The sequence below is a fragment of the Schistocerca piceifrons genome, chromosome 11 (assembly GCF_021461385.2).
Source record: "Schistocerca piceifrons isolate TAMUIC-IGC-003096 chromosome 11, iqSchPice1.1, whole genome shotgun sequence".
NCBI classification, from domain to species: domain Eukaryota; kingdom Metazoa; phylum Arthropoda; class Insecta; order Orthoptera; family Acrididae; genus Schistocerca; species Schistocerca piceifrons.
The window spans coordinates 100924455-100951790 of NC_060148.1; the positions used below are offsets into that span (position 1 = coordinate 100924455).

Below are 27336 nucleotides of genomic sequence, written 5' to 3' on the forward strand. Positions count from 1 at the left end.
ACAACAGATTCGGTGACCGATAGATTGGTAGAGGCGGACCAATTCCATGGCTTCCACGCTCTCTTGACCTCAGCCCTCTTGACTTTCATTTATGGGGGCATTTGAAAGCTCTTGTCTACGCAACCTCGGTACCAAATGTAGAGACTCTTCGTGCACGTATTGTGGACGGCTGTGATACAATACGCCATTCTCCAGGGCTGCATCAGCGCATCAGGGATTCCATGCGACGGAGGGTGGATGCATGTATCCTCGCTAACGGAGGACATTTTGAACATTTCCTGTAACAAAGTGTTTGAAGTCATGCTGGTACGTTCTGTTGCTGTGTGTTTCCATTTCATGATTAATGTGATTTGAAGAGAAGTAATAAAATGAGCTCTAACATGGAAAGTAAGGCTTTCCAGACACATGTCCACACATCATATTTTCTTTCTTTGTGTGTGAGGAATGTTTCCTGAAGTTTGGCCGTACCTTTTTGTAACACCCTATATATATATATATATATATATATATATATATATATATATATATATATATATATAGAGAGAGAGAGAGAGAGAGAGAGAGAGAGAGAGAGATAGAGGTTTTTCCTGGATGTTGAAGGTGCTAATCACTCTGAATCTTGTCTTGCTACGCAGTTTTGTCTATCTTATATTCTGTTATTCGTAAACTGATGTGCAGAACTTTTTCATGCTAGGGGAGCTGACTCGGGTCTGAATTGATGACCTCCATACAAGTATGATATGTCATGGGAGTGAGTACAGAAAAAAGATTGCTCTCTGTAGAAGCCATTCCTGTAGCCAAGCAAGCAAACAACTACACTCGTTTGCCTGAGAGGCTGGCAAGTGTGTGTTAGAAAGAGGTTGCCATATGCTGCTGAAATAATAGGCATATCTGTAAAGGAATTTAGGAGAACATGATTGCACTTACAGTATCTTCAACTAATGGGTTTCATAAGTGGTTTGGAGCTTGTCGAAAGTGACTGGTGTATGCAACGGATAAGGAACAATGAGTTGTGTAGAACAGCTGGAGGGGATCTCACATGGTACAGTTCTGAAATCACATATGGTGGACTGATGAACTGATGTGAAATCAGGAGGTATCAGTGATGAACAAATTATGGGCAGCGTCATGGGATTAAAAATGTGAAGTGCTCACTGACTGCTTACAAGCTGATGCTGTGTGTGTCTACCCTGCTCCTTGAGAATCACCTCATCTACATCTACATCTACATGACTACTCTGCAATTCACATTTAAGTGCTTGGCAGAGGGTTCATAGAACCACAATCATACTATCTCTCTACCATTTCACTCCCGAACAGCGCGCGGGAAAAACGAACACCCAAACCTTTCTGTTCGAGTTCTGATTTCTCTTATTTTATTTTGATGATCATTCCTACCTATGTAATTTGGGCTCAGCAAAATATTTTCGCATTCGGAAGAGAAAGTTTCGTAAATATATCTCGCCGCGACGAAAAACGTCTTTGCTTTAATGACTTCCATCCCAACTCGCGTATCATGTCTGCCACACTCTCTCCCCTATTACGCGATAATACAAAACGAGCTGCCCTTTTTTGCACCCTTTCGATGTCCTCCGTCAATCCCGCCTGGTAAGGATCCCACACCGTGCAGCAATATTCTAACAGAGGACGAACGAGTGTAGTGTAAGCTGTCTCTTTGCACTTACAGTATCTTCAACTAATGGGTTTCATAAGTGGTTTGGAGCTTGTCGAAAGTGACTGGTGTATGCAACGGATAAGGAACAATGAGTTGTGTAGAACAGCTGGAGGGTTTCGTAAATATATCTCGCCGCGACGAAAAACGTCTTTGCTTTAATGACTTCCATCCCAACTCGCGTATCATGTCTGCCACACTCTCTCCCCTATTACGCCAATGAAATGCAACCTTTGGCTCGCCTTTCCCACAGTAATATCTATTTGGTCTTTCCAACTGAAGTTGTTCGTAATTTTAACACCCAGGTACTTAGTTGTATTGACAACCTTGAGAATTGTACTATTTATCGAGTAATCGAATTCCAACGGATTTCTTTTGGAATTCATGTGGATCACCTCACACTTTTCGTTATTTAGCGTCAACTGCCAACTGCCACACCATACAGAAATCTTTTCTAAATCGCTTTGCAACTGATGTTGGTCTTCGGATGACCTGACTAGCCGGTAAATTACAGCATCATCTGCGAACAACCTAAGAGAACTCCTCAGATTGTCACCCAGGTCATTTATATAGATCAGGAACAGCAGAGGTCCCAGGACGCTTCCCTGGGGAACACCTGATATCACTTCAGTTTTACTCGATGATTTGCCGTCTATTACTACGAACTGCGACCTTCCTGACAGGAAATCACCAATCCAGTCGCACAACTGAGACGATACCCCATAGGCACGCAGCTTGATTAGAAGTTGCTTGTGAGGAACGGTGTCAAAAGCTTTCCGGAAATCCAGAAATACGGAATCAACTTGAGATCCCCTGTCGATAGCGGCCATTACTTCGTGCGAATAAAGAGCTATCTGCGTTGCACAAGAACGATGATTTCTGAAACCATGCTGATTACGTATCAATAAATCGATCCCTTCAAGGTGATGCATAATGTTTGAATACAGTATATGCTCCAAAACCCTACTGCCAACTGACGACAGTTATTTAGGTCTGTAATTTGATGGATTACTCCTACTACCCTTGTTAAATACTGGTGCGACCTGCGCAATTTTCCAATCTGTAGGTACAGATCTAACGCTGAGCGAGCGGTTGTATATGATTGCTAAGTAGGGAGCTATTGTATCAGCGTAATCTGAAAGGAACCTAATCGCTATACAATCTGGACCTGAAGACTTGCCCGTATCAAGCGATTTGAGTTGTTTCGCAACCCCTAAGGTATCTAGTTCTAAGAAACTCATGCTAGTAGCTGCTCGTGTTTCAAATTATGGAATATTCCATTCGTCTTCCCTGGTGAAGGAATTTCGGAAAACTGCGTTCAGTAACTCCGCTTTAGCGGCACAGTCGTCGGTAACAGTACCATCGGCACTGCACAGCGAAGGTATTGACTGCGTCTTGCCGCTTGTGTACTTTACATACGACCAGAATTTCTTCGGATTTTCTACCAAATTTCGAGACAATGTTTCGTTTTGGAACCTATTAAAGGCATCTCGCATTGAAGTCCGTGCCAAATTTCGCGCGTCTGTAAATTTTAGCCAATCTTCGGGATTTCGTGTTCTTCTGAACTTCGCATGCTTTTTCCGTTGCCTCTGCAACAGCGTTCGGACCTGTTTTGTGTACCATGAGGGATCGGTTCCATCTCTTACCAATTTATGAGGTATGAATCTCTCAATTGCTGTTGCTACCATATCTTTGAATTTGAGCTACATCTCGTTTACATTTGCATAGTTCGGAAGGAATGGTGATTGTCTCTTAGGAAGGCATCTAGTAACACTTTATCCGCTTTTTTAAATAAAATTATTTTGCGTTTGTTTCTGGTTGATTTGGAAGAAACGGTATTGAGCCTAGCTACAACGACCTTGTGATCACTAATCCCTGTATCAGTCATGATGCTCTCTATTACCTCTGGATTGTTTGTGGATAAGAGGTCAAGTGTGTTTTCGCAACCATTTACAATTCGCGTGGGTTCGTGGGCTAACTACTCGAAATAATTTTCGGAGAAAGCATTTAGGACAATCTCGGAACATGTTTTCTGCCTACCACCAGTTTTGAACAAGTATTTTCACCAACATATCGAGGGAAGGTTGAAGTCCCCACCAACTATAACCGTATGAGTGCGGTATTTGTTTATTACGAGACTCAAATTTTCTCTGAACTGTTCAGAAACTATATCATCGTAGTCTGGGGGTCGGTAGAAGGAGCCAATTATTAACTTAGTTCGGCTGTTAAGTATAACCTCCACCCATACCAATTCGCACGGAGTATCTACTTCGACTTCACTGCAAGATAAACCACTACCGACAGACACAAACACTCCACCACCAATTCTGCCTAACCTATCTTTCCTGAACACAGTCTGAGACTTCGTAAAAATTTCTGCAGAACTTTTCAGACTTTAGCCAGCTTTCTGCACCTATAATGATTTCAGCTTCATGCTTTCTATTAGCCCTTGAAGCTCAGGGACTTTCCCAGCACAACTACAACAATTTACAACTACAATTCCGACTGTTCCTTGATCAAAGCACGTCCTGTATTTGCCATGCGCCCTTTGAGAATGCAGCCCACCCCGTACTTTCCCGAGGCCTTCTAACCTAAAAAACCGCCCAGTCCACGCCACACAGCCTCCGCTACCCGTGTAGCCGCCAGCTGAGTGTAGTGAACCTATTCAGTGGAACCCGAAACCCCTCCACCCTATGGCGCAAGTCAAGGAATCTGCAGCCAACACGCTCGCAAAACTGTCTGAGCCTCTGATTTAGACCCTCCACCCAGCTCTGCACCAAAGGTCCGCAGTCGGTTCTGTCAACGATGCTGCAGATGGTAAGCTCTGCCTTCATCTCGTAAGCAAGATCGGCAGCCTTCACCAAATCAGAGAGCCGCTGGAATCCAGAGAGAATTTCCTCAGATCCACAGCGACACACGTCATTAGTGCCGACATGTGCCACCACCTGCAGCTGGCTGCATCCTGCACTCTTCATGGCATGAAGGACCCTTTCCACATCAGGAATGACTCCACCCGGTATGCACACGGAGTGCACACTGGATTTCTTCCCCTCCTTAGCCGCCATATCCCTAAGGGGTCTCATTACGCGCCTAATATTGGAACTCCCAAGTACCATTAAGCCCACCCTCTGTGATTGCCCGGACCTTGAAGACTGAGAATCATCCTCTGAAACAGGGCAGGCAGATGCATCTGGCTCATCCAGAGACAGTACCTGAAACCTGTTTGTCAGACGGGGAGGCTTTCTGATCTGCCTCCGGGGACGTCTTTCGCTGCCTGCCACGCCTTGGAACGACCTCCCAATCAACCACAGGCAAGGGCTCGGCCCCACTGCGGGCAGCAACCGGGGCAACCACAGCGGCAGACCGATCTGGGGACAGACGGGACGAGGTTGACATCCCCGTGATACCCAAGTCCGGCTCCCCACCTGGTGCCCATTGGCAACAGCCTCAAGCTGCGCGACCGAAGTCAGCGCCGCTTGCAGCTGTCAGTGAAGGGATGCCAACTCAGCCGTCATCCGAACACAGCAATCACAGTCCCTGTCCATTCTAATCGATGTTGAACAACAATTACTGAAACACGAGTCTGTGCCTAGATAACGCAAGGGAAACACGTAAAGAATGTATGAACTAACCTGTATAAATGTCTAACGACTGCGCTACAATCTGCCTGAATTTACGATTACAGAACTAAAACTCAAAATTACACCTCCTACACGAAACTCACACGCAATTTAAGTAAGAATCTACGAAGTAAACACTAAAGCGCGATGCTACAACCCTCAAATACTATAATACGTTCGGAATTTATGAATTAAACAATGCAAGTACCAAAAACACTCAAAGAAATTAAGACTTAAACTATGTAACAAATAAGTAAGCTAGAAGTATACGACTTGCTGCTGGCAGCTGCTTATCCAACGGCGACGGAGAGCACACTCCCTCATATGGAACTGCATTGTAGCAACAGAAGAGAAATGTGAGTGTGGCTCATTTGAGAACTTTTCTAAGTCGCCTCAGATGTTGTGCTACTTTGAAAGACGCTTATGTCTGTACCGTAAATGCACAAAACTAAAACTGAATATCGAGCAGACGGAAAGTATATAAAGGTTATTTATTATATATTACTGACAATTTGTGAACAGTGACCAAAAGATTCACGGAAATGGATGCACCACAACACATCACAATGAGACTGCCATGCCAGAAGAAAAAAGTGAGTGACCGTTACACAACATTTTCGTGCAAACATCACTCCAGCTTCCAAAGTGTCATCTCTTCTTACTAAGTTTTCTCTTCATCCACAGGATGACCGCAGCGTTTACGAAAAGACTATGTAATATCAGTATGATCTTATTGTAAAGTTGTTTTTGTATTGCCATTTAGCCTAAATATGAGGTTTAACCCTCGAAACATGTCGCTAAATAAATAAGTAATACAATAGTTGAGCCGGCCGAAGTGGCCGTGCGGTTCTAGGCGCTGCAGTCTGGAACCGCGAGACCGCTACGGTCGCAGGTTCGAATCCTGCCTCGGGCATGGATGTGTGTGATGTCCTTAGGTTAGTTAGGTTTAACTAAAGTTCTAGGGGACTAATGACCTCAGAAGTTGAGTCCCATAGTGCTCAGAGCCATTTGAACCATTTTTTTACAATAGTTGACAATGTTTGTGACTGGAAGCGGTAATTTAAAAAAAGCTTTTACATATTTCTTGAGACAGTCACGGTCGAAAAATATTCAAGAAGGAAAGTAACTGGTGTGGCAATCTCAACATGATGCCTGAAATGGTTCAAATGGCTCTATGCACTATGGGACTTAACATGTGAGGTCATCAGTCCCCTAGACCTAGAACTACTGAAACCTAACTAAGGACATCACACACATCCATTCTCGAGGCAGGATTCTAACCTGCGACCGCAGCAGCAGTGTAGTTCCGGACTGAGGCGTCTAGAACCGCTCGGTTACAGCGGCCGGCATGATGGCTGAAATCGGACAGTTTTATGATTAGTATTCTGAAACTATCAATTCATGTAAATAACTGCTCTTGTCGTAAATCCTGTGAAGACAGCATTTCAAAGTTAAATTGTTAGAGGAAACACCACTGCGATGTATTAATCGATTCCTTTTCAAAGGGCACTAGCATGAGTTTTTGCTTGCACTCATCTTCAAATTTTGATGTAATACAGCATCATGTCAGGCATGGCATCTTTCAAAGTTGTGTTGTCCATCCCTGAGAGTGTTGCTGTCACAAAATGGCATACACCCATAGCTGAGGATCCAGTATGGCTCTTCTGAATGTTCAACAAACGATCTCAAACATCACCCAACCGACAATATCGCCGATGACACAGTGATGTGAAGAGACAAGTATTTCCATCCCCAGAGGAGATGGTCTGCTGCTTTGCCTACATCGTAATGAAAGTACAACTGATGCACTCATCGTAAAACTGAAGAAAAACGAAATAAAGTATACAATTGATATTGTCCGTCTTAATGTTCTAATAACCAATAAGAACTCATTATCACAACAATATCTCGTTATGACACCCAAAGATCTAACCTTGGTGAGATGTACCATTTCGCCCGAGGTTTTTGACTTTTGATTTTTCCTTAAAACTGGCCTAAATGGGGAGCACATTTCCAGTAAATCCAGGGAATAAGTGAAATCCAACCTTGAACCCCGCGATTGTCACTAGTAGAATATCGTAAATGTTAAAAGTATATATCCAGTCCAGTTTAAGTTTGTAGTGTCACACGTATCTTAATAATGACAAAGACATATTTTTATAGCCTTCAGCCAAATTATTCCTGACGCTGAGTGGCAGCAGGCACATTGAATTTAAGACTTCTTAAGATTTCTGGTGCCATACAGTATATTATAAATATTGTTAAATGCTTGATGCATTCCAGAGTATAGTTACTGAATTGGGGCACAGTATTAAGCACTCGCTGCCCATGGTTATCACCGACCCTGCTCAATTGTCCGGGATCACAACTACAAACGAGTATTGTACGAATACTTTGATCTAAAATCTGAATCTTGTAGGTCATGATATAAGGTTGTGTATTCGAATTAGAAGCATGAGTTACACCATTTCGACAATGTGTAATTCACAACTGTCTCGCTGATTACAACAAGAGATTAATAAATGGTCGTCATACTACATAGTGACCTAACCCAAAATTAATCTTTATTGTTCATCTGACTTGATAACTAACGCTTATCTTGAATCATTTTATGTAAATATTTGTGTGACAGTTCGTGGTGTAAACTAATAGAGCCTCTAGAATGTTCAGCCATGATGTTTCATTTATTAATAAATACTAATTACTTGAATGACAGTTACTACAGCCACCAACCAATCAATGTGAGATAGCACTGCAAGATGCTGAGCTCTGTCCCAACCACTAAATGTAATAATCCTTTACACTAAAAGAAGACCATTTATTTCAGATAAGTTACACAGTTTACCACGATACAATTTTAGATTTTTCTGTAGAATCACATGGTACAATGAAAATTTTTAACCTAAAAATTAATCAAAATACTATGTAGCAAAATGAGGAATGCATAACTTTCTGTAGAAAATAAAACCATGTGTTTTAACACAAGTATCTGAAAACCACAATATATTGCAGAGGAAACACTTATAACCCTGCTTTTACTCATTCAAAACCACCTCCAGCGTTGTGACACCTCACACAGATGTATTCAGCATTGCCAAAACATGGTCCACAAACATACTTGTCACACATTATACATAAATGCTTGCTTCTATTGTTGCCTCTGCACCCTCCAATTTGACCAGTCCTCTGAATGCTGCGATGTTGTGATGCTATATGAAGAAGAGTATTTTGTACCCTTGAGTTCTTACATGCTGAAACCAACCGTTCTGCCAATTTGTATATAAACTAACGTCTGCTTAATTTTTCTCCTGTTACTTCCTTCCAGAGTACCCAAGCAATTATAGCTGTTAAGCCCAAGGCATTGAACAAAACGTGAATGGGCCATCTGCGGCATCCATGCTTCACCGTGCAAAGCCGAGCCATTTGATCGTTTACGTCAACGCCATACTTTGTGCTACTGCAATAGGCCACTGACTCTGCTAGCTGTTTAAGATGTCGTTCATCGTTAGTTACTGTGTCATGCACTGAACTCAAAATAAGCACATCTTTGTTCTTTTTCCCCTGATAGCATGTTAGAGTCATGTCACCTGACTTACAAAGAATAGTTGTGTGCAAAGGTGCCACAGTAGATTTTGCTGGTCGAGGTAATTCCCTTCCAGATTTCTTCACTGTACCTACAATGCTTGTACTCTTACGTTTCTAAATTTCTGCACGGCATTTCGTTGCGAAAAACTTGTCACAGATTATGTTTCTTCCTGCGGAAATAGAGGGCTGCATAAGACACGTTACAACATGCCTTGCAAGGGGAACACCTGTGGGACGCTTCTCATCTTTGCCTAGGTGAGGAAACCCTTTCACCAGATACTTAGAATTCGTATCAACTGCTAGCCGAAATCATATTCCTAATGTGTCGGGTTTATTGCTCATGTATTGAATGAATGCATGGAAACAGTTGCTCATCCACAGTGATATTTTCACTTTTCACATTTATATTGGATTATAACACAAAAAGGAATTGGCAATGAAAGGATTCCACACAGGGATAGCAGATGCAAAACGATCTGTCTTTAGTCTATGTGACGTGTGCTCTTTTCGTCAAATCGCACAAATCAAAATATTTCGGTGAACTTATTTCTGATCTTTGTGTTCCGAAAAAAATGCTGGCCTCCATGTATTCGACAACAACAGCTTCAGAAAGTTTTTTTCTATATATACGCCCTGTAAATACATAACTGATATTGCGTCTTCTATTGAGTCGACGCTAATGTCTGATCATCATCATGTAGCTCTTGGCGTGCTCTGTGTTCTGTACATTTCTTTATATTTTGTAGCATTCTGTCACCAATTAGCAGTCTCCATGCACTACAATATACACTTTTCCTGACAATCTTCTTCGCATAGCCTGTAGGTCCCGGTGCTACCTTGAAGTTGTTCTACTGTGGACGTCTTCCAGGAACAGCTTTCGTATGTGTAAGAGTCCATGTTGTTCCGTCATGAGCTGTATCACTACTCCCAATGGAAGGATTTCCTTCCATCTGAATTTTTCCTTTCACTCTGCCACGGACGCGTCTAGTGCCGTTAGCTGGAGGTAAGCGCACAGTGTTAGTTAAAGTACCTAAATATACAGTATATAATAGAATAATTCTGTCACTACAAAAACGATAAATTTCAAATTGTAATACAGAAAAATAGAACCCATATATTACGCTTGCTGAAATATCAGTTGCGATAGAATATAAAATTATAGTACAATGGCTATATAAAAGTACCTGCTGTAGGTAAAGCAACACTGGTTTGCAACTGCTTGGCTTGCTCTTGTCCAGTAGTTGCAACATGGCTTATTTCATTGATGGGAGGAATATATTCCTCATCATCAACAGCGCTTGCAGCGTCGTCTTCTCGTAATTCTCCAGCCTCACAAACATCATGAGGATCTTCTCCTTCGTATTCCCATCTGACATTGAGTTCAAATATTTTAAAATTTGTTCATCAGACAAACCGTCTCTTTTAACCACCATTAAGAAACAACTGAAATGTCGGCCACAAAAACTGCGCCACTTGAGCAACAAAGCTTCGTTGCTCCTCGACAATGAATCTGCAGAACACAATAATCAAATTAGGGAGATAAAAACCAATAGTTTGGGACATGTCCGAAAGCTATTGTTTGGGACACTTTTCAGAATGGTCCCATTGGGTAAATTCTTTGCAGACGTGTACCTAAGAAATATTTATGAAAAGTCACAGAAAATGGGACCAGTAAAGAATCCATTTAGGAAAAATAAGTCTATACATGTAGAATAGCCGACAAAATGGCTGTGTTAGTAATCCTTAAAACTGTTCCAGACATATAAACAATTACTGTAGTACTATTACAGTGTCTAGATTGGGTAACTAGTGAGATGTACTAAATTGGATCCGGATCAAGAATCATCACTTTGGTAATGGAGGAAAGTTGTGATGGTCTGGGAGATGTGATGGACACTGCAGTGGGAGACCAGGGCTTGGATACAGGAAACAGGCTCGAATCGATGTAGGTTTCAGAGTTATGCAGAAATGGAGGGACCTACTGAGGGTAGAGTAGTGTGGAGGACAGCATCAGACTAGAGCTGGGACTGAAGCCCACAGCAGCATCAGGGAGTGGTCCACAGCCAGAGGCCGTCTGGTGAGGGGAGAGCAGCGGGCTGCTGCCCACCCAGTCCAGCACTGTAATGGCCTGACAGCTGGACCTGCTAGAGCGTGAAGTTTGCCTGGACTGATGTTCGCTGCCAGTGCAGCCAAAATTACTTTTGGTGTTGATGATGATGTTTGGTTTCAAGGCGCTCAAGTGCATGGTCATCAGCGCCCATGCAAAATCCCAATTTTTACACAGTACGATCTTTTTTTGGCAGTCCAATCTAGCCACTGTCATGAATGATGATTATGAAGTGATGAGGACATCACAAACACCCAGTCCCTGTGCAGAGCAAGTCCTCAACTGGGCTGGGAATCGAACCTGGGACCCCATGATCCAGAGGCAGCAATGCTAGCCACTAGACCACCAGCTGCGGACATTACTTTTGTGTCGTTGAGGAGAGTGAGGAAATATGCCTCCTACTTTAGTAGCAAGATTGAGCTTATTGTCTCTGAGAGAATTTGTTGTGCAGAACGGGCTTCAAATGTCAGAGTAAATGTCAGTACCAGCTTTGTGCTCCTAAATATCTGCGCTTCCTATTCCAAGTGTGAGCATGTAAGATATAAAAGTCTGTTTCCATTGAAGAACCAAAACTTTAGTAACGGCCAGTTTTGAGAAGCCTTATCGAAAAAAACTCTGGGAGATTCTTACCTTGAACTAACTTATTTCAATTTGCCTTAAAATCGACGTCTTCTGCCTGTTTGCCATTTTACCATACGGAAAGCTAAAAAGGCTTTCTTTCATATCTGTCACCACTATAGCCTTAATAGTTTACAAGCAGGTGAAATTAAAATACAGCGAGAAAGAACAGCAGCAGACGAGAGATCGGCAGAGCAGGGAGTCCCAGCAGCGGCTTTAGAAATGGGTGCCCATTGTTCAGTAATAACTTGGTGACAGTATTTGTTACTATATTTAAAGCTTACACATAGCTATTTTTGAAGCCTTTTACTTAAATTAGCTAGCAAATCTGGGTCGTTAGTGTCTGATAAACGTTACTCCAGTCTACCATTTACCATACATTGCTGTGCTGGGAAGCTCAACATTTTACATCAACACCGGTGAGTATTGGAACAACAGTGGTACTGGGACAAACTACCGTTATCCGAGATGGGGGCAATCACGTGATCCAAATGGTGGCGATGACGTCGTCCAAGAAGGCGGATTTTGGTGGGAGTTTGAATTTTACAAGAATGTGCCACAACCCCCTTCCCCAGAAAAATGGTGGGAAGTTCAAATTCCAACATGATAATGTGTCACATCTAGGAAAATGGCGGGAAAAATGGACTTGTCTTTATAATCTAACCAATTTCAAGTATGTGTGTTCGCCACTAGGTCTGGACTCCAACTGACTTAGTTCATATCGTCGCCACCAGAGAACACCACTGTGATGTCAGATCATGATGCAAGTAGCGTTATTCAAGATGACTGCACCCAGTGTATCCACCACTTGGCTTGGTACACAGAGGACGCTGTCTTGATGTCAGCTGATGACGCGAGTACTGTTATCCAAGATGGCGACAATTTTTTTTTTCTCCACTCAGATGACTCGAATTGATGGTGCACATTCAGTCTTTTCTGAGCTGTCGTTGTCAAACCATTGTCCTGTGTTCGATGACCGATATAATGTGAATGATAGAGCACCTTTCAATAGCTGCATTCCATGCAAACATTCAAGGGAGGCCTGTAACCTCAGTTCACTACATCACGTATGGAAGAGTATGATAATGGAGGAGTACAGGAGGAATAAGTACAAGAATTCTCTTCAACAGATTTCTGCAATGCAGAGGGATGGAGCCAGGATGCATATCGTACCCATCACATGCTCATGTGCATGCACAAACTGCCGAAATATTCATATAGGCAAGAAAAAGGTTTCAATATGCTTTCAACTACTTTTCAAGGTCATCCTACCACTCACTTCCACATCCGAAATACTGGCACATAGATCGATGTACGTAGGAAATGTGATATGAATTTTTGGTAGGTTAGCGAGTAAGACAAAATTTTTATTAACTTTTGTATATACATGTACACACAGAAAACATCTCTTTCATTATTTTTGTTAGGTGTAGCTACAATAATGTCCAATTTAATTTTTAACTTATAGCTTGAATCCACATCTGAATCATCTATTTCTTTCTCCAACCACTAACTTGACAAATACAGAGAAGATGTGTTCTCGAATTCTAATACATATCTAATTTTCTTCCTATAAAATACATGTTTTACGGATTTAACTACTAGTTCTGTTCCTTCCTGCAGTTCTTCTAGGCGAGATCATTCGAGGATTTTAATTTTCCTCGTATATCCTCCATGACGCAGCTGTTCAATCGTTCCACATCCTCTTGTGTGTATGTCGGCAACTCTTCTGCTCCACATTCTTGCGGGATTTCTGTATAGAACTATAAGTTTACTATTTTTGCAAACGAGTGGCCATTAACTGCAGTTATTCCATCAGTTTTAAACTTGGCAAATGGCTGTTCTGTTGCTTGGTGGACAACATCCAGCTCGCCACACTTAGAATATAACCACCCTTTTTAAGCAGATCCCAATGGGAATAGAGATTAATAACCACATTTTTCGTGTATCTCTTAATATAGTAAACGTTCTAGATTCCACCGATTTCGGCCAGTACTCCAACACTTCACCAGATTCTATGGCTGTTTACTACAAATGCCAATATTTTGTATTCCCTTTTGCAGTCAGATTTTTCCATACAGAATGTTTAAATCCATACATAAACCTGGCCTGCACATCGGCAATAACTTCTTCCTTTTCCAATTGCAGCTTATACTCTTGCTTTATAGCAGTTGTCTTATATTGTCTTTGTTGGAGTCAAAGTTAAGTATCTCCACGTAGTTTACAGGTAGATAATTAAAACTGTATGCAGACAGAGCATAATTTATAAGTTTTTCTCGGTCTTGAGGGTCCGGCAGACTAACTTGCACACCTGTCAATTTTCAGGTGATCTTTTTACCCCAGTAGACAAATTGTAGAACGTTGTAAAACATCACACAGCAACTGTTCTGTAAATTATTAGTTAGCTGACACCACATGGATGCAATTGGCATAGAATAAAGTGGGGCACATCATAAATACTGCTTGTTGGTGTCCAATACATTTAAACAACTTAGCACTGGGTCGAACACACGATCCATTCTGTAGTTGTATATTGTGGCCTCCAGCCTGGTAATGCCATGCTCCTTAGCCAAAGAAGACGTACAATTTTCCTGTCGTCGTGTGTCTGGACACTTTAACATCTATAAGATGGTCACTTATAACTTTTTTTACTCCTGGATTTGTGATTTGACATATAAATTTGTTATATACTTTTACCCTACAATTGGACCTCATCCACGTTGAACAGTCTCTTCCAGCTGTTATATCGTTGTCAACAATCACATTGCTGCTTCCCTGATGGTCTCCTTCCATGAAGAAGTCGTGGGTTGATATTAGGTATTCGCACATCTCCATTTCATTAAAAATTCCGACAAAGTCTAGCGTTATGTCTAAATCCAAAAGGTAATATTCTGGACAACTCCTCCATTAGAACATCCAATTTAACGTTCGCTAATTCCACTTTATATGGTATAGCCCCAAGATTTTTATATTTGTTCGAAATCGTCTCCAGTGCTTCCTTGCCGATTTTGTCAAAAATTCCTCTAGCTATCACACTGTCGCTTCCATGTAGGAGAAATGGTAGCTTCGCCTTGACACCATGTCTTGCAGTGACGAACTTGGAGAATTTACTACGTAGATAATAGTTAAATGAGCCACACATCTCCTATTTTAACATTACAGATCGTCCCCTCTCTAACTGCTCCTGACAGTCCTCTTGATCACAGATTTTAAGTACCACAATGTTATCGCAAAAGGGTTCTGTAATAGGAGTAAGCACATTTAAGTTCGTCTTGCTAAGGAGCGTACCATTTTCGGTGTAGCGTATGTTACCAATGTCAGAAACCAGATTGTCGAGGTTCCCCAGTAGTAACCATAAACTAAAGCGTTCGTCAGTTGGTCTCGTCCTCCTCCCTAATAGTTGAAGCATGTTAAGCACTTTGGAGGAATCCATGTTGACACTTTCAACTACCACAGAGGACTGATTAGATGCGGATGTCATGCATCCTTTTATACTCTACAAATCCGAGATGATTGCACTTCCAGTCATACGATTTACGGTCATACACTCTGCTTAGACTCTAGCCCAATTGCGCTATTTTGTCGCAAGGTGTCCGTAGGAGGGAAGGCGACTACTCCATGTTGGAATTTGAACTTCCCGCCATTTTTCTGGGAGAGGAGGGGGAGGTTGGCACTTTCGCGCCAAAATTCAAACTTCACGCCAAAATACGCCATCTTGGATGACGTCATCGCCACCATCTCGGATGATGTAATCGCCCCTATCTTGGATAACTGTACTTGTGAGGAAACGGTAAGTTGGAATTTGTATGATCAATGTTCTCAAGGTTTGTACAGATTGGCATGGATGAGGGCAGATGTTTGGAGATACTCAGTCGATTAGTACATTAAACCAAGATAAATCTATATTAGCAGTCCTAGTGACATTCCAACAGCACATAATATATACCAAACCTGTATTAGTGCATCTGGTCACTCCTTCAGCTTTCTTTACTCTAAACCAAATTGATCTGTTGTTCATATTTTATTGAATATAACGTGGTTTCCGATAGTCTCAAAGAGTATTATTTTACATGGCCATTGTATCGGAGCTTCATAGATATTACCTGGCAGTCACTGGCAGTCCTCTGTTTGAGAACTGAGTCTGTTGACTGTAATCTTCTACTGTCTGTTTTGGCAGAAGGTAAACAAATACCGCTTTATCTTTGCAGCCATTTTTTAAATATTATGAGCGGTTTCGGGTTTTACCCCTTGAGAGTGGAGTGGCATTCATGCACTATCTGACATGTTAAATTTTCTGACAGAATTCCCTATACCAATTCCTCATCCAGTTGTACACTTCCCGCAAGCAGTAGTTGGACAGACTGATGCCTGAGGCAATGGAGACGCTGTCGGCAGGGGCGGCTGTGTGGCCAGGGCTGCTGTGCAGCTGGTAGCAGGGCAGCACCTGCAGACGCGTTGTAGACGTAATGCCTGACAGAGGAAAATGCACTGAAGATGGGCAGAAGCAAAGTGTGGGAAAAAAAGAAAAATTTCTGTAACTTTGTGTAATGTGATAGTGCAGGTCAATATTACGTGATACATGGTAATACGTCTTGTAAGAGGAGTGTCACAGCTGTGTGTTGTATTTGTGATTATATGTCATTCTACAATTCTTTCATCTTTAAGATAAACTGCTAACTTTTCAAATGATTAGCACATAACTTCGTCTGATTATTGCTATAGATGGCACACTGCAGTTATACAGATTAATCACTGAGTTACGCACATACATGAGTCAATTAGTTCCAGCGTAAAGTCAAGTGCTGCTTCGCCAGTGTTGAACGTGAGAGTAGAGAGGGCTGTGAAGAAGACGTCTGCAAATAGCACGCTGACTGACACCTCTCTAAGACTACAACGCGACAGCAGCGGCATCTGGGCGAAGAGAACACAAGGGTAGGTCCCGACGGGACGCGGCCACAGCGTCAAGATTAGGCACTTCAAGACCACCGACTTAGGAATTGTATATACTGAAGAGATTTTTTTGTTTGCGTGTCGCCCTTTCCTTGCAATACTTCTGTGTTATTGTCAAAGTTAAGTATTGCCATTGGTTCATTTAGTAATAAAACACTTTAATACTATTTGCTTGAATTGCTGTCTAGCGATCCGAGAAGGAGGTTCCCCAGGCACAATATATTGGGCATCTAGGCATGATACAACATTGGCGATGAGTATTAAGAGGAACTCAGTCCCTGACGACCAAGGATTTCGTTTTCTATTTTACTGGCGCTTTAATTCTGCGTTGGCTTTTCTTTGCAAGGGTGTGTTTACTTGCTTTAACCCCATGGCGCATAGCGTCCACTACAGTGGACAGCTGTTAATGGTCGCTTCTCTGGCATTTTCAATCAGTCTTGAGGCTGCTAATGCACACGGTTCAGTGAAGTCGGCAGTCCCTACTGGTGTTGTGTCCTGCATGCATTTGCAACCGCATGACTGATTGAAAATTCCAGAAAATTGACCATTATAAGATGTCCACTGCAGTCAAATTCACGCACCAAAGGGTTAATAGTTTCTCTCATATTGTTTTCGCTAATCAGTGTTTCCAGGTGGGCGTTGCGGAGATTTTCTTTGCTTCTGTACTTATTTTTATTGCCTTCCTTGTCTGTTTATTGCAGTTCTCTCTTCCAAATCGAACAACCCACTTCTCCCACCCCTTGGTCCAGCGGCACAGCTGCTAGCGATATATGAAACGCAGCTGACACAGATGTTTCAGTTTGAGAGTCAGCAAATCGCAATTCTACTGAGTACAGTACAGCAGCTACTCACCGCTCAAGCCACTAATGAAACGCAAAATACCACACCTCTAACTCCGAGTGCCATACTGCCTTTTTGCCAGTTTAATTAACAACAAGACGAATGGCTAGATGGGTTGCAACAGTTTGAAGCCCACATAATTGGTCACAACATACCAGGTACTGTGGAACTTCATTATTTCTTATCAACAGTAGGAAGCGCTGTGTTTTGTCTCATTCAGAGATTATTCCCTACCGCAACTCGTGAGTGAACTTTCCTATGATAAGGTTGTAGATTCACTAATTAACTATTAAGACCAACAAGTAAATGTAGTAGCAGCTAGATATCAATTCTTTCGTTGCAAGGAACGGTCAGAACAAACTTACCGTGAGTGGGTAACAATTTGCATGGTGTGACAAGGAAATGCTAATTCAAAAGTGCTTGTGGTGCTTTATATTCAGATGTTATGTCACGTGATGCGATCGGGTACAATGTAACTGATGTCTCACTTAGAGGACAGACTTTGAAACTGTCTGATCCATCATTTCAGCAAGTAGTGCAAGTACTAGATCAGCACAATTTGGGTGCCATGTCGGCTGATAAATGTAAGCAGCCACCAATCTGTCAGGTTGACTCCCTTGCTCCCGACAGGCACATTAGGCAGCATCCACTTGCGAGCGCCACGCCATGTAAACAGTTCTCTATGCAGCCTAACCAGCTCTCTACACAGGCAACAGAGTTTAGTCATGCCCTTGGTGCTACTCACAAACGCCAAGACTGCCTGTCTAGACAAGCACAGTGTTATGCTTGGGAAAGAAAGGTCATGTACAATCCGTATGTATGCAACAGAACAAACATAAACGAAATTGTAGTCACAAGGCCCATGTAATCAATGCAGTCTAGTCAAAGCGTGCTGGAGGCATTAGCATAACTAGCAAGCGAACAGTTTCTTCAGTGCAGTTTCTTCAGTGGGCACAAAAAGTTTGTGGGAAAACTTATTGATCATTTGCACATTAGTGGAAAAAATGTGAAATTTCAGTTGTACACAAGTGTCTCAGTAACATCGCTGAATCGTAACTTTTAGGTTCCCCACGCCTTTATAAACCTAGCATGTACCTGATGGCTTATAACAGACAAGACATTCCTGTTCTCAGAAAATGTACTTTGCCTGCCACGTATCGCTCACATTCGTGAACTTTAACTTTCAGTGTGCTACAATCATGCGATTGTGAGAACTTATTTGGCCTTGATTCATTTGATCTGTTTGGCTTTCAGATTCAGTACAATGTGTTGGCAGTCAATGCATTCAATGCTAAAGACAGCGTATCTAGTTTGCCAAAAGAATTCCCTTAACTCTTTTCTGAACGGTTAGGCAAGGCTAACAGTTCTGTTCCACATATTGGTCTACTATGAATTTCTATGGTCAACGTAAATTTTACCAGGCTAGAACCGTTCCTATTGCATTACTGGACGAAATAGCCGCTGGAAATAAAGAATTGCAAGCTAGCGGAGCTATTGTTCCCATTGGTTTTTCATCCAAACTTTCAGGTCGCATTCGCCTCTGCTTCGACTTCAAGTGCACGGTCAACCCACAAACTGTGATTCATACTTACTCCTTACCTCGCTCAGAGGATCTCTTTGATAGATTAGGCGCTGGTCGCTACTCTTCAAAAATTGATTTGTGTGATGCGCGTCTTCAAATAACGCTCAATGAAGAATCTCGAAAAATGTGTATAGTGAATACTCATTTGTGCTTGTTTAAATATTTGCGTTTGCCTAATAGCAGTGCTTCCACACATGATGTTTCCCAATGTTATTAGGAACAGCTGACTGCTAAAGTGCCAAACTGTTCAAACTATTTAGACGATATTGTTGTAGCAGGTCGTACACCTGAAGAACACACCGCAAATTTGCGTGCTTTGTGTGTTACCTGATGCTGGACTAAAGTGTAGACTGAACTAGTGTGATTCTTTTTTAAACATGAGTTACAGTATGTTGGTCATGTCATAAACAGTCAAGGTTTACATCTTCTTCAGTCGCATTTGTTAGTCATACGAGACCTGCCAGTTCCTCGCAATGTCACAGAATTGCAGTCAGTTTTAGGGAAAATGAACTATTATTCTCGGTTAATACCGAATGCTGCAGAAATTGGAGCTCTATTCGGCCGCTTGCGTCGCAAGAATGTCCCCTTTGTTTGAACGGATAAGTGCCAAGTAGCTTTTCGAGAACTTTAAGATGCGTTGCTCTGTGATCGATGCTTAGTTGACTTTGATCCTGACAAATCATCTGTATTGCCAGTTGACGCTTCCTCTTATGGACTCGGTGCAGTTCTTTCACATTGATTTTGTGATAAAGACAGGCCTGTTGCATTCGCATCGAAAGTGTTTTCCAAGGCTCAGTGTAATCATTCACGATTAGAGAGAGGGGCACCGGCTATTGTGCATGGTGTCACCAAATTCCACCACTATTTGTATGGCATGAAATTCTACTTAGTAACGTATCACAAGCCTTTGCAGTCATTGTACCTACTGGCCAAAAATTGCAATGATGGGCTTTGTTGTTGTCTCAATATCAGTACGAGATTGTAAATCTTAAGACAGATCAACATGGTAATGCGGACGTACTTTCACGTCTTACGATTGACCCTGATACAGACTTCGACGCTTCTGCAGCATTTTGTTGTCACATCGATGGTCAGGATACTGATTTGCTTCAACCTTTGCCTCTGAACAACAGGAACATTGCACAGGCCACGGAAGCTGATTCAGATTTCGAGATTCTGCTAAACTACATTTTGCCTCGCTCATAGTATAGCATTAAGAACTCCGTAGCGCGCCAATACTTTGCACGTCGGCATAGCCTCGCTATAAAGCGAGGGGTAATTCTTGTTCAAAATGATAGTGGACTGACACTGGGGTATAATTGCGAAACAGCGCGTCGAGACTGTACTTGGGAGGGTATGGACAGCCAAATAGAACAGCGTCACGCATGTAGGGAAATTCGGTCCGCTCCACCATAAAAATTCTCTTCTTGGCCTAAGTCGCAATCACCATGGCAACGTGTGCACATAGATTTTGTGGGATCTTTTTGGTTGCTTGTGGTATACGCTTATAGCAACGGTTTCTCACCTCCTATCGTTCGCATCCACAAGATGGACCATCGCTGGCGGACACTGCTCCACCTGCTCCACCATCCTCGATATCCGGCGTCGAAGTATGGACGCAGACGGTGGGCGCGAGGCGAGATCGTTCGTCGACTTGGTACTTGCGTGTATCTCATTTCAGGCCCTGACGGATTGCAGTGCCGACATCAGGATCAAATTCGCCACTGTATTGTGCACAGTGATACTTGTATATCTCTTCGCCCAGATTCACAGATCCTGGGGATGGTGTGGCCACAACAGCTGTCAAAGAGTGTCGTCACGACACCACAGGACGACCCCGTGGAGACGGAGGCGTCGCCTCCTCCTCTCGTCCTACCCATGGAGCTGGAACTGCCAACGCCGCAGCAGCTTGCTGCTTCTCCATCTGGTTATGGGTCTCAGGAGTTGGATGCATGCCCTTCTGTGCGTTTTCGAGGGGACGTTTGCACCTGAGCGCAGGCCAGATGGCGGGCTACAACTGGAAGCCTGACGTCCGCTGCAACCACAGTTTCCAGTCCACCGCTCCTGCCTTTCCTCCCGTTGTCGCGCTCCTTATACGACGACGGTCCGTCGTTTTGGGGGGAGGAATGTTATGGCGTAAAGTCGAGCACCGGCACGTTGATCGGGAATGATAGAGCAGACAGGGCTGTGAAGACGACGTCACCCAATAGCACGCTGAACGACCTCTGTCTAGGACCACAACGTGACAGCTGCGGCCTTCAGGGGAAGAAAACATGAGCGCCACTCCCTACTTGTTGCGGCCACTTCTACAGCAGAGATTAGTCACATCAACACCAGTGACTTAGGAATTGTTTATACTGAAGAGATTTCTTTCTTGCATGTCGCCCTTTGTTTGCAGCACTTCTGTGTTAATGTCAGAGTTAAGTATTGTCATTGATTCATTTCGTAATAAAACTCTCTAATACGAATTGCTTGAACTGTTGTCTAGCGATCCGAGAAGGAGATTTCCTAGGCACCCCATACTCAACAACTAGACAGAATACAAAAAAATTCAGTCTGGAATCGGAACTAATGTGTTGTAAGTACTGGTAATAACACCAATTTTTACTGCAGACACAAGTTGCTGGACTGCCAGCTTATTAGGTACAGAAGTAAATTCAGTGAAAGATCTCAAATGAAGATGTATTTTAAGTACAGCAATCTGGATACAAGGAAATACATAAAAGTTTTATACAAGTTCCACATAGCACCAAACATGCACCTAAAAAGTATTTTTCAGTAAAAAAATATTGTAGAAAACTGGTGTTCGTTAGTAATCGAGTATTATTCAGTTTATTTTGAATTTTCAGTAAAAGGAGAGTCCCTCTTTGAACTTATAGTAGTCTATGAGCACTCTTGGTGTAATGGTACTTGAGTTGTTGTATGTACTATGTAAATATGGGTGCAAACCAAGGCTGCGGGATAAGCTTTTCTGTATTATTTATTTTATAAGTAACAAAGGTCACATAGAAGGCTTTTTTTATTTTACTCCAGAGTCGTTTGCACTATATTTAGCTTGATCCTAGGATGTCTATGAGCTGCTGGTGGTTGTTCCGCTTGGCTAGGTCCAGCGGCGTGTCCCATTGTCATTTCTGACTTCTCTGTCGGCCCCTACCTCCAGTAGTGCAGTCGCCGCGTCTGGGTGGCCACGCCGTGCCGCATCGTGCAGTGGCGTGTTCCCAGTGTGATCCCTGGCGTTGCGGTCGGCAGAGGATGCTGCCAGCAGCCGCACCACGGGTGCGTGGCCTTTCCATGCAGCCTGATGCAGAGGTGTGTTCTGCCAGCGGTCCCTGGCGTTGACATCTGCTCCATCCTCCAGCAGACGCCTCGCCACCTCCACGTGTCCCCTGGCTGCTGCCCAGTGCAGTGCGTTCTGCTGGTTCTCATCCTTCGCCTTCAGGTCCGCCCCCACTGTGAGCAACGTTCGCACCTTGCTCACTGACCCCTCCTTAGCTGCCGCAATCAGCATCTTGCCCTTCTCTTCTCCAGAAAGATCCCTGCAACAAAAGGAGAATACTTACAAATTTCTCCACAGACACACGCCCGAGGACGAAACACTATGGCAGAAGCAGAACTGTGATGAGTCCCTAAAAGTCAAGAGGGTTACCGCAATGCACTGCTGTCCAAAATTAAAGCTTCTAACTGCGATTTTCCGTCCTGTGTCCAATTTACGATGTAATCATGCAAACTGTCAACAGATGTCTGCACAACCGTGTTCTACACGCAAGTTAGCATTCCAGTCAACGAACAAACACGCCCACGACGAAGTCAGCGCAGCTAGCATTGGGGTAGTGTTTGCTGGGTACTCCCACATCCACAATCGCTGTAGACACAGTCACAGATGGTGCAGTATGGTACAGAGAAGACGCATACCAGGCTCTCCGCAGTGGAGGGTCATAGGAAGAATGGGAGGAGGACAGTCACAACCTGATGTGGCCCGATGGCTTAATGTGAATCGCACTGTTGTTTCTCAGATGTGGCGACTGTTCGTAGAGATGGAAACTGTATCTCGAAGTTGAGGGCAGACCACGTGTGATGCGAGAAAGGGAGGACCGTTATTTCGTTGAAAGGGCATCACGGTACTGCCTTACTACTGCATGGCAACTGGCACCTCACCTTGCAGGATGCAGTGGATGTGTTGTATCTAGGCAAACGTTATACAGAAGATCTCACCAGAGTGCCACTTATTGTCAGGGACCCGTGGTTTATGTACCTCTGACACTTCACAGAAAGAAATGTGTAGAGTGAAGTCGTCAACATCCCACCGAATGGCCGAACAGTGGGCCAATGTTATCTTCACACGTGAGTCCCAAAATGGTCTGGAGAGTGATTCTCGACGGATTTTCATATGGAGGGAACGTGGAACAGGATTTCGTGACCCAAATATCGCGCAAAAGAGACTGATATCAGGGACGTTCTTTAATGGTGTCCTCAGCGATTACGTGGACTACCTGAACACTTCTTCATGACATTGCATGGGTGAATTGGCAAGGCCTAACTCCGGTCAGGTATCGTGACGAGATCTTGGAACCTCATATGCCGTCGGTGCGAGGTGCTGTGGCCTACCACTTCGTATTGATGGACGATAAAGGTATGCTCCATAGAGATCAGCTGATTGAAGTTTTCTTGGAAGTGGAAGATATTGCACACCTGGGATGCTCAGCTCGATCTCCCAATTTGAATCCCATAGAGCATATTGCGGATACACACCTCTACCAGAAAATTTCAGTGAGTATGTTAAAACTTTAAAATACTGTGCACGGCAGAGTACATGAGAGGATGTAGAAAATCGTACATTCAAGGCTACAGCGAAGAGACAAAAGAGAAATACGAAATGTATTGTGGTCTTTATGATGCCAACCCATTTTCTCCATAAACAATGGAGGCGGGTGAACAAGTAATAACAACAATGTTTGAAAATAGAAGACAGAAGTGGTAACACACTGTAGAAAGCATTAACATGACTCACAGTAGTTGGAAAGCGTATAGAGTGCTCAAAAATTAGATGGTATACCTGCAGGTACACCAGGCTTTGCTGGTGGTACAGCAAACCAAGTAGCCTCCAAACAGCTGAAAAAAGGTAAAGCGAAACACAGACTGAAGAAAGCGCATACGAGTAGACTAAATGCTGTCCAAGAAGAAATTAATGATACACTCGATCATACATTTACAATATCAGAACTGAAAGAAGCAATCAAAAGTTTAAAGACTGGTAAGGCCGCAGGCCTAGACGATATTTAAAATGAACAGATGATATGTCTTGGTGTTCGCTCTAAATTGTGGCTGTTGGAGTTTATGAACTGCTGTTGGGCAACTGTAAGAATTCCTGAAATCTAGAGACAGGCAAAAATAACTGCAATTCTTAAGCCTGGTAAGGACCCAGAAGATCCTAAGAGTTATCGGCCAATCTCTCTGTTGTGCACAACACACAAACTGTTTGATACTAAGCAGATTCAAAGAGCTTACTGAGGGCACCCTAATAAAAGAGCAAGCAGGACTTCAGCCTGGAAAAATCTTGTACCAGTCAAGCTCTCAGCCTAACCCACTATATTGGAGATGGGTTTGAGAAAAGACTTACTACGGGGATGGTGTTTATAGATTTTATGGAAGCATATGATACCATCAACCTCAGAAATCTCACTGTAAAAGGGCAAAAAACAACAAAAAGCCCTCAATTGACTGCTGTACTCAAATCAGTTCTATTTAGCAGAAGGTATTTTGTTGAGTTCCAAGGTAACAAGAGCAGATGCAGACTACAAAAGGATGGGCTTCCCCAGGGCATTGTTCGTGCCCCCATGTTATTCAATATTTATACAAATGACCAGCCTATTAGTCCCTGGTCAAGATCTTTCATTTATGCTGATGATAGGGGAATAGCAGCTGAGGCATAAAACTACAAGAATATTGAGGAAATACTAGCTGAGAACCTGAAAAATCTCACCAACTATTACAATGAAAATCAGTTGAAACCCAATCCAAGTAGGACCCAGACTTGCCTATTCCATCTTAACAGCAGAGAGCTGAATGTTTGGTGGAATGGCACAAGATTAACACACTGCCCTCTCCCAGTGTACTTGGGAGTTACTCTTGATAGGACACTGTCATTCAAGTGGCACATTGAGAAGAGCAGGGCAGAAATCCAATCACAGAATAACTTAATTGGCAAGCTAACAACAACAAAATGTCGACCTTATCCAAAAGTTTTACAAACCACCACAATGGCACTCTGTTACTCTGCTGCTGAGTTTGCAAGCTGGACACTGTCCTGAACCAGATGTGTAGACATATTATTGGATGTCTTAAGCCAACAAGAGTAGAATACCTATACTGCTTGTCAGGAATTGCTCTGCCAAATGTCCGATGTTCAATACAGAGCAAAATTGAACGAACAAAACAGGTTCAAAATCAACGTCATCTGCTCCATGGGTACCATATGGTTTCAAAACGCCTTATGTCAAGAAGTAGTTTTCTCCACTCAACTGAACCGCTCACATGTTCACCAAAAACTTCTAGAAAAAGACTGTGGCAGGAACAACAAGAATATGTACACGATTCTGAGGAAGTGCTGCCATCAGGTGCGGAACTTGTGTGGGAGAGATGGAAAACCCTGAACAGGCTATGTTCAGGAATGGACAGATGTTACAGAAATCTGCACAAGTGGGGAATTAGTGAAAGTGCTTTGTGTCCGTGTGGGAACATCCAGATGATGAACCACCTTCTTTAATGTCCGTTAGTAAACCATCCAAGAGCGTGCATGGCCCAAGACTTGATGGCGTGCAGCAAAGTAGTGAAGGCATATGTGGACTTCTGGAAGAATGACATGTGAAACAAAGACTGTAAAACATTTTATTATACTGTATATAGTTTTCCGTGAATTTTATTTTATAAATTAGGATTGTAATATTGTAAATTTCATAGAGGACAAATTATTCTATAATGTGTGGATTATTGTAAATTGTTTGTAGTATGCATACGAAATATATATAGTAGTGAGATGGGTTGCATCACACAAGCATCCACCAACAATTCCATAAGACTTGAAAGTAGCTCTGCAGGAGGAATGGTGTTATTGCCTCCACATGAGATTGATGACATCATTCACAGTTTCCCCTGTCGATGTCAGGGTTGTATGAGCCAGAGGTGGTCACGGCCCATGCTGAGCACATTATCCAGTTGTTGGATTGTGTTGCAAATCTGTTAAGTTGGAAAAAACGAAGAACATTTTTTTCTAACTTTATGCATATTGTAGTTGTTTATGTTATTTGTTCTTAACATTGTTTCTACTTCACTATCACCTGTTTGTAGTATTTTATGGCAAAATAAACGCAACCTCGAAAAATTTCAGTTTGTTGCTTTAATTTTGGACACCAGTGTACATCGAATTTCATGCGCTTTTCATACCATTCAAATTACTAGGCACTCTGGATCTTGGCTGCGTGAACACACTAAAGACCTGACAGCAGTTACATACACTGTTGAGGTTCTTGCGGTCTTCAGTCCAGAGACTGGTTTGATGCAGCTCTCCATGCTACTCTATCCTTTGCAAGCTTCTTCATGTCCCAGTATCAACTGCAACCTACATCCTTCTGAATCTGTTTTGTGTATTCATTTCTTGGTCTCTGATTACGATTTTTAGCCTCCACACTGCCCTCCAGTACTAAATTTGTTATCCCTTGGTGCCTCAGAACATGTCCTAACAACCGATCCCAGCTTAAAGTTGTGTCACAAATTCCTCTTCTCCCCAATTCTGTTCGGTACTTTCTCATCAGTTATATTATATACCCACCTAATCCTCTGCATTCTTCTGTAGCACCACATTTAGAAAGCTTCTATTCCCTTCTGTTCACTTCCATTCATGGCTACACTGCATACAAATACTTTCAGAAACGACTTCCTGACAAATCTATACTCGCCGTTACCAGATTTCTCTTCTTCAGAAACTCTTTCCTTGCGATTGCCCGTCTACAGTTTATATCATATCAGTTTCAACCATCATTAGTAATTTTGCTTCCCATATAGCAAAACTCATTTACTACTTTAAGCGTTTCATTTTGTAATCTAATTCCCTCAGCATCACTTAATTTAACTTGACTATATTCCATTATCCTCGTTTTGCTTTCGTTGATGTTCATCTTATATCCTCTTTTCAAGACACTATCCATTCTGTTCAACTGCTCTTGTAGGTCCGTTTCCGTCCCTGACAGAATTACAATGTCATCAGCAAACGTAAATATTTTTATTTCTTTTAATTCCTACTCCAAATATTTCTTTTGTTTCCTCTACCGGTTGCTCAATATACAGACTGAATAACTTTGGGGACAAG

General features: G+C 42.6%; 1 protein-coding gene across 1 annotated transcript in view; it reads right to left on the reverse strand.

Moving 5' to 3' along the window:
- Window positions 1-22074: 22074 nt before the first annotated feature.
- Window positions 22075-27336, reverse strand: part of LOC124719750 (ankyrin-3-like) — a 101634-nt gene continuing 96372 nt past the window's right edge. Inside the window, exon 6 of the mRNA XM_047244950.1 lies at window positions 22075-22510. Within this exon, the coding sequence (XP_047100906.1) occupies window positions 22075-22510 (436 nt within the window). The remainder of the gene's footprint in view (window positions 22511-27336) is intronic.